The sequence below is a fragment of the Halyomorpha halys genome, unplaced genomic scaffold, assembly GCF_000696795.3.
Source record: "Halyomorpha halys isolate HHAL.00 unplaced genomic scaffold, Hhal_1.1 Scaffold87.1, whole genome shotgun sequence".
Taxonomy (NCBI): Eukaryota; Metazoa; Arthropoda; class Insecta; order Hemiptera; family Pentatomidae; genus Halyomorpha; species Halyomorpha halys.
Genome location: NW_027115705.1, coordinates 619,516 through 634,419, shown reverse-complemented (window position 1 = coordinate 634,419; position 14,904 = coordinate 619,516). Strand labels below are relative to the sequence as shown.

Genomic DNA, 14,904 nt, shown 5'->3' with positions numbered 1-14,904 from the left:
TGTGTTTTATATGCTATAAAGAATTGATTTACTTCAAAAGATCAAAAAATAAATAAACATTCATAAAACAGCATAATTTATGCATCTCCATGACCATGAATAATTCACTCTAATGATTAGTGAATGATAATTAGCCTTGAAGGATGATTGAAAGGATATGCCAGGAATGATTGAATGGGTTCCATTGAGTACATGCGACCGCGGCGCACGTTTCGCCCACACCACACTATTCCGTTACCGACTCCACCGTCTTCAAGAAGCTTGGATTGTTTCTATTCTTGTTTTTAGTTTTTCTCAAATATTTTATTCAGATTTTTTTTTACAGGATGCTCAATAATTTCACTATAACTTAGACAAAAATCTATTTATTTATTTTAGTGGGTATGTCATGTCTATTTAAAGGTCATTTACACTAAAATTGGAAGGAGGAACTCGAAAAAAATAGCCAGAGACTGCTCAACTGAGTTGTTAATACGCAGCATACCGATCAATCAGATAATAAATAATAATAATAAAGGCAGTCGGCGTGTAAGGATGTGGGAATTAGTAACAAGCGGATCCATAAAATGTTAATAGATAATGAGCCGACGGATTAACGTCCAAGGGGTCTACCGAAACGTAGATGGGATAATTGAGTTAAGACTAATTTTAATAGATTTTGGTTCGGAAAGGGTTAACTAGACATATGTATGTTCAGAAAGATTGATTGAAAGAAAGGTAGTATCGGCATCGAACCTTCGGTCTCATTTAGCCTTCATTATTATAAAGTGTTTCTACCTTCGAGTAATTTACTCTGGAATTTGAAATCGGTAAAAGATTATTGATTGCAGTGAAATTCTTATTCGCCTAGGAGCTTCGAATTTTTAGTTTCTTCTCCAAATTTTTTTTAACAAATAATATAGAACCCCAACAATGAAATTTCCTCATAGTATCAGTTTTATTATTAGTGTTTGAATTATATCAATCCCAAACACATTTTCCATTCCTTTGAAAATTCTTGTCCTTGGATTATTATATATTTGACATTTAAACAATTTTAACGCGTTTTAAAATATGATTTCATCTCTATAATTAACTGGTACATAGGGAAGGGATCTAGTGAAGAATGTCCAATACGGAAATAAAATCATGATGTCTTGTTAGAGGAGAAATGTACCGTAAACTCTATACTCATGTTTTATTTTCTTCTCGTATCAAGGTTTATGTTGAGTTACAACAGTCAGTTTGAAGTCAGTTAGATGCGTAATATTACTTCTTCATTTTAGTTTCTATAAAACTTTAATGGCCAGTTATCTTAGATTCTATTGTCTACATTTTATTAAGTATTTAATTCATAATTTGTGAATGATTTATTCTTGCCGATAAAACATTCATGATAAGGTTAAAATATATATGGCAACCGAACCGAAGTTGGGTGTTATTTATTTATATTATATTTATTTCATAATGTAGGTAGTATCAATTTCAGTCATCGATAGATCATTTCGATATAATCCACATAAATATATCATAGAAATGCATAAGTTATTCGAAGAGAAATTTTTTTTAAGTATTCCTTATTTGTTGCAACGTCATCGAACCATCGGCATATCAGAAGAAAAAAAATTTGCCATGGCATGATTTCTTCTTACTAATACAGCGGACAAAATATATTTTAACCTATTTATCTTATTTATTTTTGTTTGGCTCCACCCTTCCATCGAAGACTTATACTGCTCCAGAATGGGAATGTCTAAATTAATTTCTCGGTGCCCCCATGTAGGATACATATCATTGTTTATTGCTGTTATTTTTAAAATAAAAATTTCTTTATAACGACTATCTTGATAGATTTTTAATGCTTTCGATCAAAAACGATTTTATTCAATTTACCATTTTCCATCTAGTGTAATTATGGAAAATAAGGCTAAGGTAACCTTTTTTTAATATCTTTACAATGTAGTTACATGCGCTCCCCTTAGCCAGGTAGTTGAATTTTTTTTATGATAACACTGTTATGCAAGTATTCCTTAATTGGTTGCTAAATTGAAGATCTTTTTTTCTTTTTCGAATTAAATAAATACCTGAGGAAGGTGACCTGGTTTGTTTTATTGCCAGTACGGAGTGAGCACTGCTGGTAAAAGTGCTCTTGATTAAAGAACAATAATTTATTAGTTAACCCTCTTAATAAAATAAATAAAATGATTGAAAATAGGTTTCTAATCTAATTACTATTTTCTTTAAACTTAGTTTATTTAAGATTAATTATTTTCATTAGAATTATGTGATCGATTGTAAATACAGATACTAATGAAGTGTTGATAGATGACTGTAGATTAATATGTGGAAAAGATGGTCCTAGGGTACGGTCAGCATAATAAAGAAAAATTAATTATTTTGGTCGACGTTTCGACCTGAATTTCAGGTCTTCATGAGGGCTAAAAAACAATTAAAAGATTTATTAGTTTATTGTTTCTTATAATTTATATGTTTCTCTGAATGATGTTTGTCAACTCTTTTTGTTTTTCAACTCTGATGAAGACCTGATATTCAGGTCGAAACGTCGGAGCGAATAATTAATTTTCTGTTTATTTGCTGACTGCACACACCCGACCATCTACCTTCACACGTAAATACAGTAACAAACTATAATAGTCATGGAAGTCCCCTGACTGTCTCTTTATCTCCTAGCAGAGGAGCATAAAGTACACCCGATCATACCGCTTATAGTACATGAGCCCAGTGGGAAAAAGTTTGGTATCACAACCCAATTTTTGACTAATGTAATGAAAAGAATGTATAATTACTTCTCTAAATTGATGAGTCTGACAAGTATAGTGAGGGAGAATAAAAGTTGCAGCTGTTTCAAAAAGTAAAAAAAAAAATTTTTCATTCGGAGCTCCACATTTTTAAAACTACCTACAACACTAGAAAATCTACAATCTAAAATCTAACATCATTTAATGAAGAGTGAATATGCTAAAATATGAGCCCCAAAAAAGAGCTTTTTGCTTTTTTAAAAGTTATTTTGTCTCTCATGTTTATTTTAAGATTAGTTGTTCACAGTTAAGTTTGTTTCCCCTTTTGTACTTTCATTCTTTATGTAGTTACACAGTTCGGGTGCTGTTATCGGCCGTACCTTATTGTTCTTTCATTCATTAATAAATATTGGCAAGGATGAGGCTAAAACTAGAACAATGTGATATAACTGAGGAAGCAAGGCCACGGCGATAACCGCTGTCACCTAGCACAAACTTTAGAATTAGTCAGTTGAAAATGCTGCGAAGGATTTGTTGCTGTCATTGTTGCAATGTGAAGATGTATTCGACGGGGCATCCGCCCTGGGAAAAGATTTGTCTAGATATGAGTATGGCATCTGTTCTCGTGAGTCATATGTTATTTTTAGTAGGTAATTGCCTTTCTCTAGGAACTGACATTTCTAATGCTCTAACCTAATTGGTTCCTAAATGTTCATGAGTGTCCATTAAGTTACCTACCTTAATTAGGCTCGTTTTCACCTTATGATATATTTTATTATACTTATTTATAATTGTATATAACGAAATTATTTAAGACATATACTCTCTTCTTCTTCGTCCTCCGATGAGGAAAGCACAACTCCCATTATAAAAAATAATAACTCATGTTGATAAAATGAAGAAGTTTCTATTTATCGATTATTTTTTTTTCAACTACTATGACTTGGCAAGTCGATAAATATTCTTCATTCCCTTGTTCGTCATTTTTATGTCAAATATTTTATATCTCTTAATGTGTCTTTAATGTTATAACTTACCAATTAAAATGAATTAATATTAGTTTGATACAGTTAAACATTTCTATATTAAATCTATGATAGTACCTAAAGTGTTAAGAGTTCTTGATGAAGATATCAACAAATTGTTTTAGTATTAAAACTTAAATAATAAATATATCGTCGCCTGATATTTCACCCTAATATATACTATGTAAATTTTTTTTTTTTTTTTTTTTTTGTGAAATGTGAAACATCTATCTTGTTAATTTCACAACACCTAATAATTACACTATACCTACTTAACTGCTAAAATATTCGAATCTCTAATGACTTAGAGACATAAATACTGTCAAAACTCCAAATTTCCAAGTCAACCAATTTACCAGTTGCATTTAAAGATTAAATTGAACACCTTAAATCTATAACAAGAGAAAAAGATCAGGGGGTTCACTGTTCAAGCAGTGCGTGTTGCATCTATCAGAATGAAGGCGTTGCTTTTGATCTAACTACTCGATCTCAAATAGATATTTTCTATTTATTTTTTCTACCAAAAGCAAGTTTATTTTTCTTATATGCGCCTAGAGGGATCACTTTATATTGTGCACAAATGGAATAACTGCCACTGGTATACTCCAATCAGTTAAAACAATTTATTTTGAAGTCTCTATTTGTTTTCACTTTTCAGAGGTTATTAAAAAAGTATATTATGCTAGCGTTAATAATACTGTTATATAAATTCTTAACGATATATTTTTTCATGTTTTGCAGCTAAGCGAGTGGGCCGAGGACCTCAGCTCTGAGGCTGATGGACCGGGCGCGGAGACAGTAGAGGCGGCCGAGCGGCAGCTGGAGGCAGCCTCCCAGCAGCGGCTGTCCTGCCTCGAGGCGGCCCTCTCCACCGTAGCCCAAGGAGAAGCCCTCTTACAAGAACTCAGGTAGGGCACAGTGTAGTGCAGTTTAAGTGTTTAGTTTAAGTGTAGAATTTTATGAATTTTATCTAGGAAGGGCGGTAAAAGTAATATAAGTCAAAAATTTTGTGAAATTGATTTTAACGGGTATAAAGCATTTAGAAACTCTGATTTATACTATTTTTACCGATCTCACTCCCTTGATATTTCCTATAATCTACTATAAAAACAAATGTTTTGGAAGACGAACCCTTTTTTATTTGTTTACATACGAAGGTAGGGGAAGGGAGTTAATCGTAGAGGTAACCAACCTAGTCTAACAAGAACGGAAGGTCGAGTTTTAAACCTGCCTAACCCCCACAAATAAAAGTCAACCCGCATAGACCGGATTTGAACCGAAATCGTTGTATACATAAGGATGCTAAGGTGACGCCTCTACTCATTAAGCTACAGCATTCTCCTGGACGACGAAATATGACGATTTCAGCTTGTAACTTAACCTACTTAACGCTTAACCAATTTTTGCAATTTTCTTACTTGTACTACTATACCACCATCCCTAGAATTATTTTACAAATAAACTCCAATAAAAAAGTCATCTTATTAAATATCATAGCAGACAAGGAAGTTTACAAAACTTATAAAATCCATGGTAAGAACTTCGTTTTAGCATAGAAAATAACTTTCAGGCTACTAAATTATATCTGATAATTGTCATGCCCGCTTGGATTTCAAATCTCTTTCTCAACACAGTCGTCCTGCATAATGTGAAGAACTTGACTTAATCATAACGATTGCAGTCCTTATAAAATGTTTTGTTTTCCCTAACTTCTCTAAAATATGCTTTTTATCATGAAGTGACTTCAAAACTCAAAAATTGTATTTTTCTATTCTACGGTCTTTGGCATTTCACAATTTGTACTTTCCGGATAAGTTCTTTACATCTTAGTAAAATTTAGATTCAGTTACTCATCTTACCAGTTCGAAAGTTCTTACATGTCAGACGAATTGAAAAGGTCCCGACTCCGAAAAGGATAATACAAACCCGGACCGCACCTAATGAGAGAGTCCGGAATGCAGAGCTTGTCCTAGGCCGGAACCCTGACATGCTCAACGTGTCATGTCATTAAACATTATTTCTCCAGCCTGGACCTCATGCTATGATTTCTTTCTCCAGCATGGCATGTTCCATCTTGATAAGATCTCTTCGCCTCGACAGAGCTGTTGGTAAATTAACTTCTGTAAGGAAGTCAGAAGTTGCATCACGGATTGGAAGCTTGTCAAGTCCTAAAATGTAGAGAAAGTATTTTGATCCCATTCTACTAGGCACGTAGGTGAAGTTCCTTAGCTAGGCAATGAGTTAAGGAGCATTTGATCTTCGCTATATTTCATCCTCCAATCTAGATAAATTTCAATCAATTTAATGACAGATTTTTTAACACAGAAATACCATTATATATTGTAAATGAGCCATTTATGGAAATGTTGACTTATCATTTAACAATACATTGAAGGTTTTGTTTTCGTTCATTCCATGTGTTTCCGTTTATTTCTTCCCCTGCCTGTTTTTTTTGTGAAGATAAGAAGCTCTTGAGTAAGGATAGTTAAAAATTATTTTTATTCTTATCAATATCTTCGCCTTAATTTTATCATCAGTCCTCTTAAATCTTCAAAAGTCTACTTTCCAAAGGTATTTCCACTGAGGCATGATATGGAAAGGTTCAAGGTTATTCTTAGGACTGAATCCACTCTGGATACTTGCAAAAAAGGCTCTTTAATGGGGCCGGCACTCAGTACTGAAACCTTTTTCTATTTTCAAATATTTAAGGTCGAATGTCATGTAAAATCCAAATTAAAATGATTTTTAACGCGACCAAAATGCCTATATTATTGTAAAATTCCGAAATAAAGAATTTAATGAAGTGATATGGTAAAAAAAGTTGCTTAAACAGTACAAAGCCATATTTCTTGCACCAACGTTTCACTTTGCAGGAGTTCATCAAAGCTAAAAATATTTTAAATGGGTGGCAATATAAGATGAAATAAAATATAATGTGAACTAAGGTAGAATTATAAAATTATGTAAAAAATATAGTGAAACTTATATAAAAATGAGTAGCGTAATTAAAATAAGATACGCTGCTCATTTTTATATAATTTTAGCATTCACTTTTATACCGTAGAGTTCTATCACAGTAAATGTTACATTTTATACCATCTTATACTCCTACTCTGCTTAAAGTATTACTTAGTTTTTATATCTTGCTTTTAGACCTGATGATGCTCCATAAAAGAGTGGGACGAAACGTTCGTGCTTATTAAATAATTTTATATTTGGGCTCTTTTTTTGACCACCATCTTCATTAATTAATGAAAGACAATCAATTACTAATATTTTAAATAATCAAATGTTAATTTAATGTTGTGCATTTTAGTTCTTGTATATAAAACATTTTGATTACGTTTGGATCATTTCCTTTGGAATATATTTTAACTCAAAAATTGAAATAAATATGTGACACTTCGTACGCTTGTAGTCCTTGTTTCATGTTGCGAAGGTGGATTGGGTTGAGAAAGAGAGTCCGCTCATTTTAGTTTCTCATATATCTCATAAAGTCTGTTAAAGAAGCTTATTGAGGGGAAGTTGCTTGCGCTTTACCGAATGGGGACTTCATAAGTTGGAATGGAGAGAATTGTATGCCTAGTTTTATGGTTCGGAGGAGAGGAGATTAAATGGGAGACCGAAATGTGCAACGGAGTGCGGCTGTGTGGCGAGAGTTATGAATACTAAGCCGGGAGAAGATGTGGAGTAGAGATATTGTGCCGATGTTAATATTCAAAATTCGTCCCCGTTGTAGGCCTTCAGATTCGTTATGTCTGAGTTCTAGCCTGGCGGTACAGCCTTTTACTGTTTTATTCAGTATCCCGATATCCTCGTTCAACTCTTTGCTACCCTCCTCTAGATCTAAGTTTATTTCCTTTCTATGGAGGTTTGTGCAAGTTCATTTCTACTTGGACGTATTTAGTATACTTTAACCAATATTTTTTAGAGAAGCGAGAAAGTATTTTTTTTTCTTTTATGTTTAGCTAGCTTTAGAATTTTTTAGTAAGGAAAATCGAAAAAAAACTACAGTATGAAACAAATCTTCTGGGACGTGTTCTGTCCCTGTGAATAGATTTATATGTCCATCGAATAGAAGCTTGAATATAGTTTTAATGTAACTTAAGAAAAAAATAATTCTGTATTAAAAAAAATTTATATGACTATTTTTTTACATACCTGATGTACCTACGAAGGAATTTTAACAATTACTAAACTGGATAGCTAATGATGTGGCATGTCAGTTTTCCAAAGAAACAATCAACTGCATATTTTTGGCTTATGAACAATTATATCATTTTTGTTCATTTATTTCAATTTACCACCGTATAGCAAAATACAATAAATAATTTTAATTAATGAGTATAATACATTATTATGAGCACTTGTAAAAAATAAACTTGTCAACAACTTGTGAAGAAACTATCTAGAGTTCCTTCAATGAATAAACTAGTTTAGAAGATTGCCTTCTTTTTTTTTTTTTAAGACGAAAAGAAAAATCAAATTGGAGCTAGTTTAATGAGCTATAATGTAGTTTATGATGTTTATCTTCGTAGGAGTAATAGTTTTCATGATATTTGCCAAATTAACCTCACAAAAATGTTGAGCTCTAGTTGTTCGGATACATTTTTGATTTATGAAAAACTATTTCTCAGAAACGATCGGACGTACAGATGTCTGTCTGCAATCAAATTAAATATGTATGTGTATAAATGATGTACTATAAAATAGTTTCTAATGTTTATCTTCGTTGGGTTAGTAGTTTTTATGATATTTGCGTATGAAATTTCATGAAGCTAAAGTCTAATTTTTTGTTTTATTTTTTGGAAACAGCTGCCATTTTTTATTGCCCTGGTTATACTTATATATAATAATAATGAAGACCTAACGAGTCCAAAGATTCGATGCCGATACCACCAATCGCTCTCTACATACATCCGTCCAGTGATGTCCCTCCAAACCCAATTCTACTAAATCAGTGATAACGCAATCCTCCCATCTACGTTTCGGTCTACCCCTCGGATGTTTACCCGTCGGATCAGTGTTTATTAACATTTTAGGGAACCACTAATTACTAAGCCCTACAACCTTACACGTCCATCTTATACACCGCAATGGTATAACTTGAATTATATTTACAGAGTGTAGTTCCCATAATTCAGTGTTGTGTAGTCTTCTAATTCTCCAGCTACTTCATCCTTTTTCATTTTACGTACATACTGATATAATTAATTAAATGGCTATTAATTTTTACTAGTAATTATACCTTGTTTTCATCAAAATAATAAAAAATTGGGGTAGAATAAATCGACTTTTTTCTCTTCTTGGGCTCTCGCACTACTAGGTTCGAAACTGGGCCAGCCTTCGGAAACTAACTGAGTAGCTATGTCTCTCTCTAGAGTTCTTGAACCATTTATTATTTCAAATTTTGTATTTCTAATAAAAAAAATTAAAAAAGTAGTTTTTATTTCCATTGCCTTTAGTCGAAAGAAATGAATAGCTTTGCTGAAACAATCTCTAGAGTCGAGTAATGTAATGACTCTCTACTAAGAATCGAGAGTAATTACTAACCCCTTTGTTAGTGATATTACTAAAGGAGGCTGACACCATCTGGAGCACGGTTTGGAATTGCTTTGTTTAGGTCCTCCTAAAATAGCTTTACTTGGGCTTCTTACTTTCATCCCCGTTCGCCCTATTACTTCCCTTTCAAAGGAACAGATTTAACCTTATTCTTTTTTGTAGCCCCGTTTTATTTTTCATCAAAGGGCCGAATCGCATAACCTCCCTGTAACAAATAGTAGAGTGTTGTTAATGTTCTGTGAAATTCTTTGAGGCCTATCGGTTTCTTCTCCATCAAACGTATCACATGACTTGAAAATATAAATTTCTGCATGATTTATAAAAAAAAATAAGATAAAAAGTTTGTCTTGTGTGACTATATTTGACCTTAAAGTGTACCATGCTATCCACCCCGATATTGGCCACGTCCCGAAATAGGCCCATTTTCCCTTGTGTACCCGATAACCATGAATTTATTGGAAACATAGAGGATCCAATACTCCCCTTTACCCTTATCGGAAAGAGGTTCTGGCAAAATATTATTTTTCTCTGTTTACTTGTTTTTTTTTACTAGTAAGCCGTTTACATTAGATTGAATATACTTATTTTTAATATAACAAAAGTGAAACTTCAAACTACCTTTTAGAATTGAGATAATTTTTTGATGTAACTACATCTGACCCACATTTGAGAAAAAACGTTTATTTAACAATTGGCTATATGAATTTTTCATCTCTACAGAGCAAAAAAATATTCAAAAAAAGTTATACTGCCCAACTGTAACCCACTACTAAATACACAGCATACTTATGCCTAATCAAATATTATTTTTTATAGTATATTATATTTTTTTTTTTCTTCTTTCTATATTGTTTTTCAAATTTTTTCCCCCCTCACTTTATCAAACATAAAATAAAATAAAAATATAAACTAATAGAAATTTTAAATAAAATGATAATACATATAAAAATGTAAATATCGTATTTTCGCACATAATTACTAATTAATAAAACATATAAAAAATAAATAAAAAGCTACAATTTTATTTCTTTATGCATACCTTCAAATACAGATAATAAATATAAAATTAAAAAAACAAAACAATTTAAATAAATATGAGAAGTTGGTTGGGGTGCGGTCAGAGAATGACCCAAATAAATTTTAAAAACTTATTTATTAGTGCCTTTATTTATTAGGCATTAATAAATAAGTTTTTTAAATTATTATTTCAATTTATTTGTGTTACATTTTGACCGCAACACCAACCATTTTCTCCTGATGTATATTATCCACGGTCAACTACCTTCTCTTCATTAATATAAATAAAGTATTATGGATAAAGATAATTGATAAGAAAATAATAAATTTATATACAAAAGTAATAAATATTAAAAATATATAGGAACAAAAAGATAGTACTGGAAGATTATTGATTGACCGTGTGTATAGATGAATGGAATATGGTCCGGGTGGGGTAAAACAAAAACTCAAATAGTTGATAATTATACTATTTTATTGAGCCAACGTTTCGCCCCACGTTGCAGGGCTTCGTCAGGGCTGTTTTGACGGCAGTAATAATTTTTTTGTAATAAAATATAATTTTTGTAATTAAATATAATTATTTTTTAAAAAATAATTTTTGACTGTCGTCAAAACAGCCCTGACGAAGCCCTGCAACGTGGGGCGAAACGATGGCTCAATAAAATAGTATAATTATCTACTATTTGAGTTTTTTTGACCGCACCCGGACCATATTCCATTCAAAAAGATATTATGGTGTTATTTTTTTTTTTTATGTAATTGTTTATAAACTCTGGCCCCTAATACAACTAACATCACCTCTTCTTAGCCTTATCCTTATTTCTTGATGATAAGGGTTGCTTTTATTCAAATATCGTGGGAAGACGTTTTTAATCACCTTCTCCCTCTTTGTTTTAGAAATAATTATTTGTAAACTACTTAGTATTCGATTTTTTTTTTAAATTAGCCTTACCTAAGTAAATCATAAGTGGGACTCTCATTAATATTGTCAGCTTCACGGGCATTGTCGTTTTTGAAGTAAAATAAGTAGTAAGTGAGTGAGTTAGTGGTATCTGTTTTTTTTTTTGTTTTTTTTTTAAGAGGACGATAAAACGGGGTTCCATATTTGCTAAAACTGCTCAGATTTTGATGATTTTTGTTTAAATAGAGATTATGGCATTTAAATAAATGCATGGCTATTGTGTTCTTGGAGATGTATAGTTTTCGAGTTCTTTAAATTTTTTTTTTGTTTCCTTAAAATATACATATTTTTTAACAACAGAGTCCAAATCTATGGAAATGAATTCTTGTTCAAATACATTGTAAGGAGAACCACCATTAATAATTTTAGTTCCATAGACAATGTTTTTGTGGTACAATCATCAAAATGTCAGTGAGTGTTATCTATTCTTTTATATAGCTAGTGTAACTATGTTTTATTTTCCATATATATGTGTTAAAAACAACATAATTAAATTATATATAAAAAAAAAATTATTTAATATTCTCTAAGCCCATATTTACTTTTAATAATGGGAAGATAATGGACTGTGGATAATATATAAGAGGATAAGATAGTTGGGGGTGCGGTCTGAGAATAACACAAATAAATTAAAAACTTTATTTATTAGTGCCAACGTTTCGGCCAGAATTTCTTAACTTCATCAGGGCTGCTTGGAAGATGTCGGAAATCCAAGTTATTGTTTTTTAACTTGTTTGTGTTATTCTCTGACCGTAACCCTAGCCATCTTCCCTTCATACAAATTTTTTTTTATTCACTTAAACGTTCGAACCACTTATTTTATCAATTCGTCGGTCATAGCCCCATCTGCACTACCGTTTTCTTGGCTGAGTTTAAATCTTCGTTTTCTGTAGCAGGGGGCGGGGTAGAACAGGGAAAATTATGTCCATCGGTTGCATAGAAAAATTCAGTGGTTTTCACTTTTTGTGTCAGCAATAATAAAACACTCTCACTGCCGTCAATAACACCCTGGTCAATACATTCTCTGTGATATAAGAAAACTTTGAAACAAGAAATTGATATCATCAACTTACCATTACTACTATTTCTATCTGCGATGATGAACGAGTTTTCAACAACAGGATCTTAAGAATGTTAGCAAAACTTAATATCATCTACTGTAGTACATTTATGATGTCGAACTTTTCATTTTGTTTTTTTCAAGAAAATATACTATTCCTTACTTGGAGCATTCTTTTCACAACACTAAGTGAAGGTGCTGCTAACTAGCAATACATGTTCTATAAAGGCCCGAGCTACTCACTTTTTGAATCATTAGAAAAAGAGATTTTTTTTTTAATCGAAATTAGATTTGAAACAGATAATAGCCATGCACAACAAAAGCACCTTCTCTTGCAGATTCCTCAATGGACAATTGACAAAAACTACTGTTACTCTCCGGTGACGGAATAGGATGTGCCTGATTCTGCAAACGTTGACTAGATATTATGCACCGCTGTTTGAGGGGCTATTTCTAAGTATGTCTCTTCATATTAGGCAAGGTTCCAATTACTGGATCGAGCGGGCCGCAATGTTTGGCCTTTCGGTAATACAGCAGTTAATCCTGATAGACCCTAAAGCCGAGCAGGATATCCTCGCCATCTGGTGAAGTGTTTGCCGATCCCTCCAGCAGCGGGGCACAATGAGGACGGACCACCCCCAACCATTACATCTCCTGAGGATGAAAGGAACTCAGATCATGCTCTGCCGCCTCCCCGTTATCCATTATTCCCTTCTCTGTTCTTTATCCTTCTCAGTCTACCGTGTCTTACAGGTTTCACTACTTAGCGAATATGTATCTACGCTGATGTTGGTTCACTAGCTTGTTAAAACTTTCCTGTTATTAAACCCGCCCCCTAAAAATCATTTATTCATAAAATAAAATCGTTTCTATCCGAATGGTTAAGACGTAACATACTCGCTATACTAAATATCTAAGATTATCTTACTCAAAGAATTACGTATTCTGATTGTTAGTTAACAGTGTAAATAATTGTGGCTTTACGACTTAAACATGTAAACAAATTAAATAATTTCCAATGAACTGTCATGATCATTCTCCCCAGCTTAATAAGAATACAGTATAAAAATGCAGTAGGTTAACTATGTACTAGCACTAAATATACTGATTTTTAACATGGTTAAATTTTAAAAAATGATTTAATGTACTTAATACTTGTTGTTTTGTTTTTTCAAACTAAAAATTGCTTAGATTGTGCTCTCTTTCCAGAAACCTAAAAGATAGAATTTAAAAAACTATTATATTTTATACTGTGCTTTATGGATACGAAACGTGGCTTCTTGCATTAAGGCAAGAACAGTGCGTTAAGGTTTTTGAAAATAAAGTATTGTGTGAAATATTGGGACCCACGAAGGATGAGTTGATCGAAGAATTTGGAATAAACACCGCTAAATTGAGGGAACTGCACTCGGTAAATATAATTCAGCTTATAGCATAGCTGCGTGTAAGGTTGTAGGGCTTAGTAACGAGTGGATTCCTAAAATTTTAATAAACGCTGAACCAATGGGTAAGGGTCCGAGGGGTAGACCGAATCATAGATGGGAGGATTGCATTAAAACTGATTTAGTAGACTTGGGTTTGAAGGGGCTTCACTGAAGCGATGTATGTAGAGAGCGATAGGTGATGTATGTAGAGTTCGCTATGACTTTTTTTTTTCCCAGCTTCAGAATGATTTTTTCCCCTTCATACATAATCTAAGGAATTAATTCGAGAAAATCGTTGTTAGTATTGTTAAAATAAAAACAAAAGAAACCAAAATAACCCAGGGTAAAATACCTTAAGTTGTGTTATCTTATAGGGCTCCTTGCCATGTTGAGGGTTATTAAAGTTTCAGATTACTTATGTAGTTTTAAGTAAGTTTTAATGGTTTTTCTTCATGAATAGATGGATATCTCTTAAAATAATTTTTGAAGTGAAAGATAACATGTCGAAAAGTTGCTTTGTGGTTTTAAATTCTGAAAAGAAGTATGCAGGTCCCATAAAAATTCTATCCAGAAATTTAAAAGTTAAAATATAAAAAACTGGTGTCTTTCATACTGTACTTTATGGGTCCGAATTCCTCTTGCATTAAGGGAGGAACAGCGGGCTTAGGTTTTTAAAAATAAATATTGGGTAAAATATTTAGACTGAAAAAGAATGAGTTAATCAGAGAATCTAGATGGCTACACAACGCCGAATTGGGGTATCTGCACCCGGTAAACATAACCCAGGTTATAACATTGCGACGAATAAGATGAGCGTGTAAAGTTGAAGGCTTAGTAACGAATGGATCCTTTAAAAGTTAGTAAACACTAAACCGACGGATAGACCGAAACGTGGGAGAGAAGATTACGTCAGGACTGATCTGGAACCTAGGGTTTGGACGGGTCTCATTGAATAGAAGTATGTAGACAACGATTGGTAGTATTGGTATTTAATGTTATTATTTAATTTTTCTCATTATTTCTTTAATTTAGCTTTTATATATAACTTATTGTAATTGTGGTAGACTGTATTATTATTATTATTCTTAAAAAAAAAAAAAAAACTAAATTATAT

At 32.4% G+C, this 14,904-nt stretch overlaps 1 protein-coding gene across 1 annotated transcript in view; it reads left to right on the top strand.

Annotated features, from left to right (window-relative positions):
* Positions 1 to 14,904, top strand: part of trio (trio Rho guanine nucleotide exchange factor) — a 669,473-nt gene that overhangs the window by 445,825 nt on the left and 208,744 nt on the right. The window contains exon 15 of the mRNA XM_024360812.2: positions 4,505 to 4,671. Within this exon, the coding sequence (XP_024216580.2) occupies positions 4,505 to 4,671 (167 nt within the window). The remainder of the gene's footprint in view (positions 1 to 4,504; positions 4,672 to 14,904) is intronic.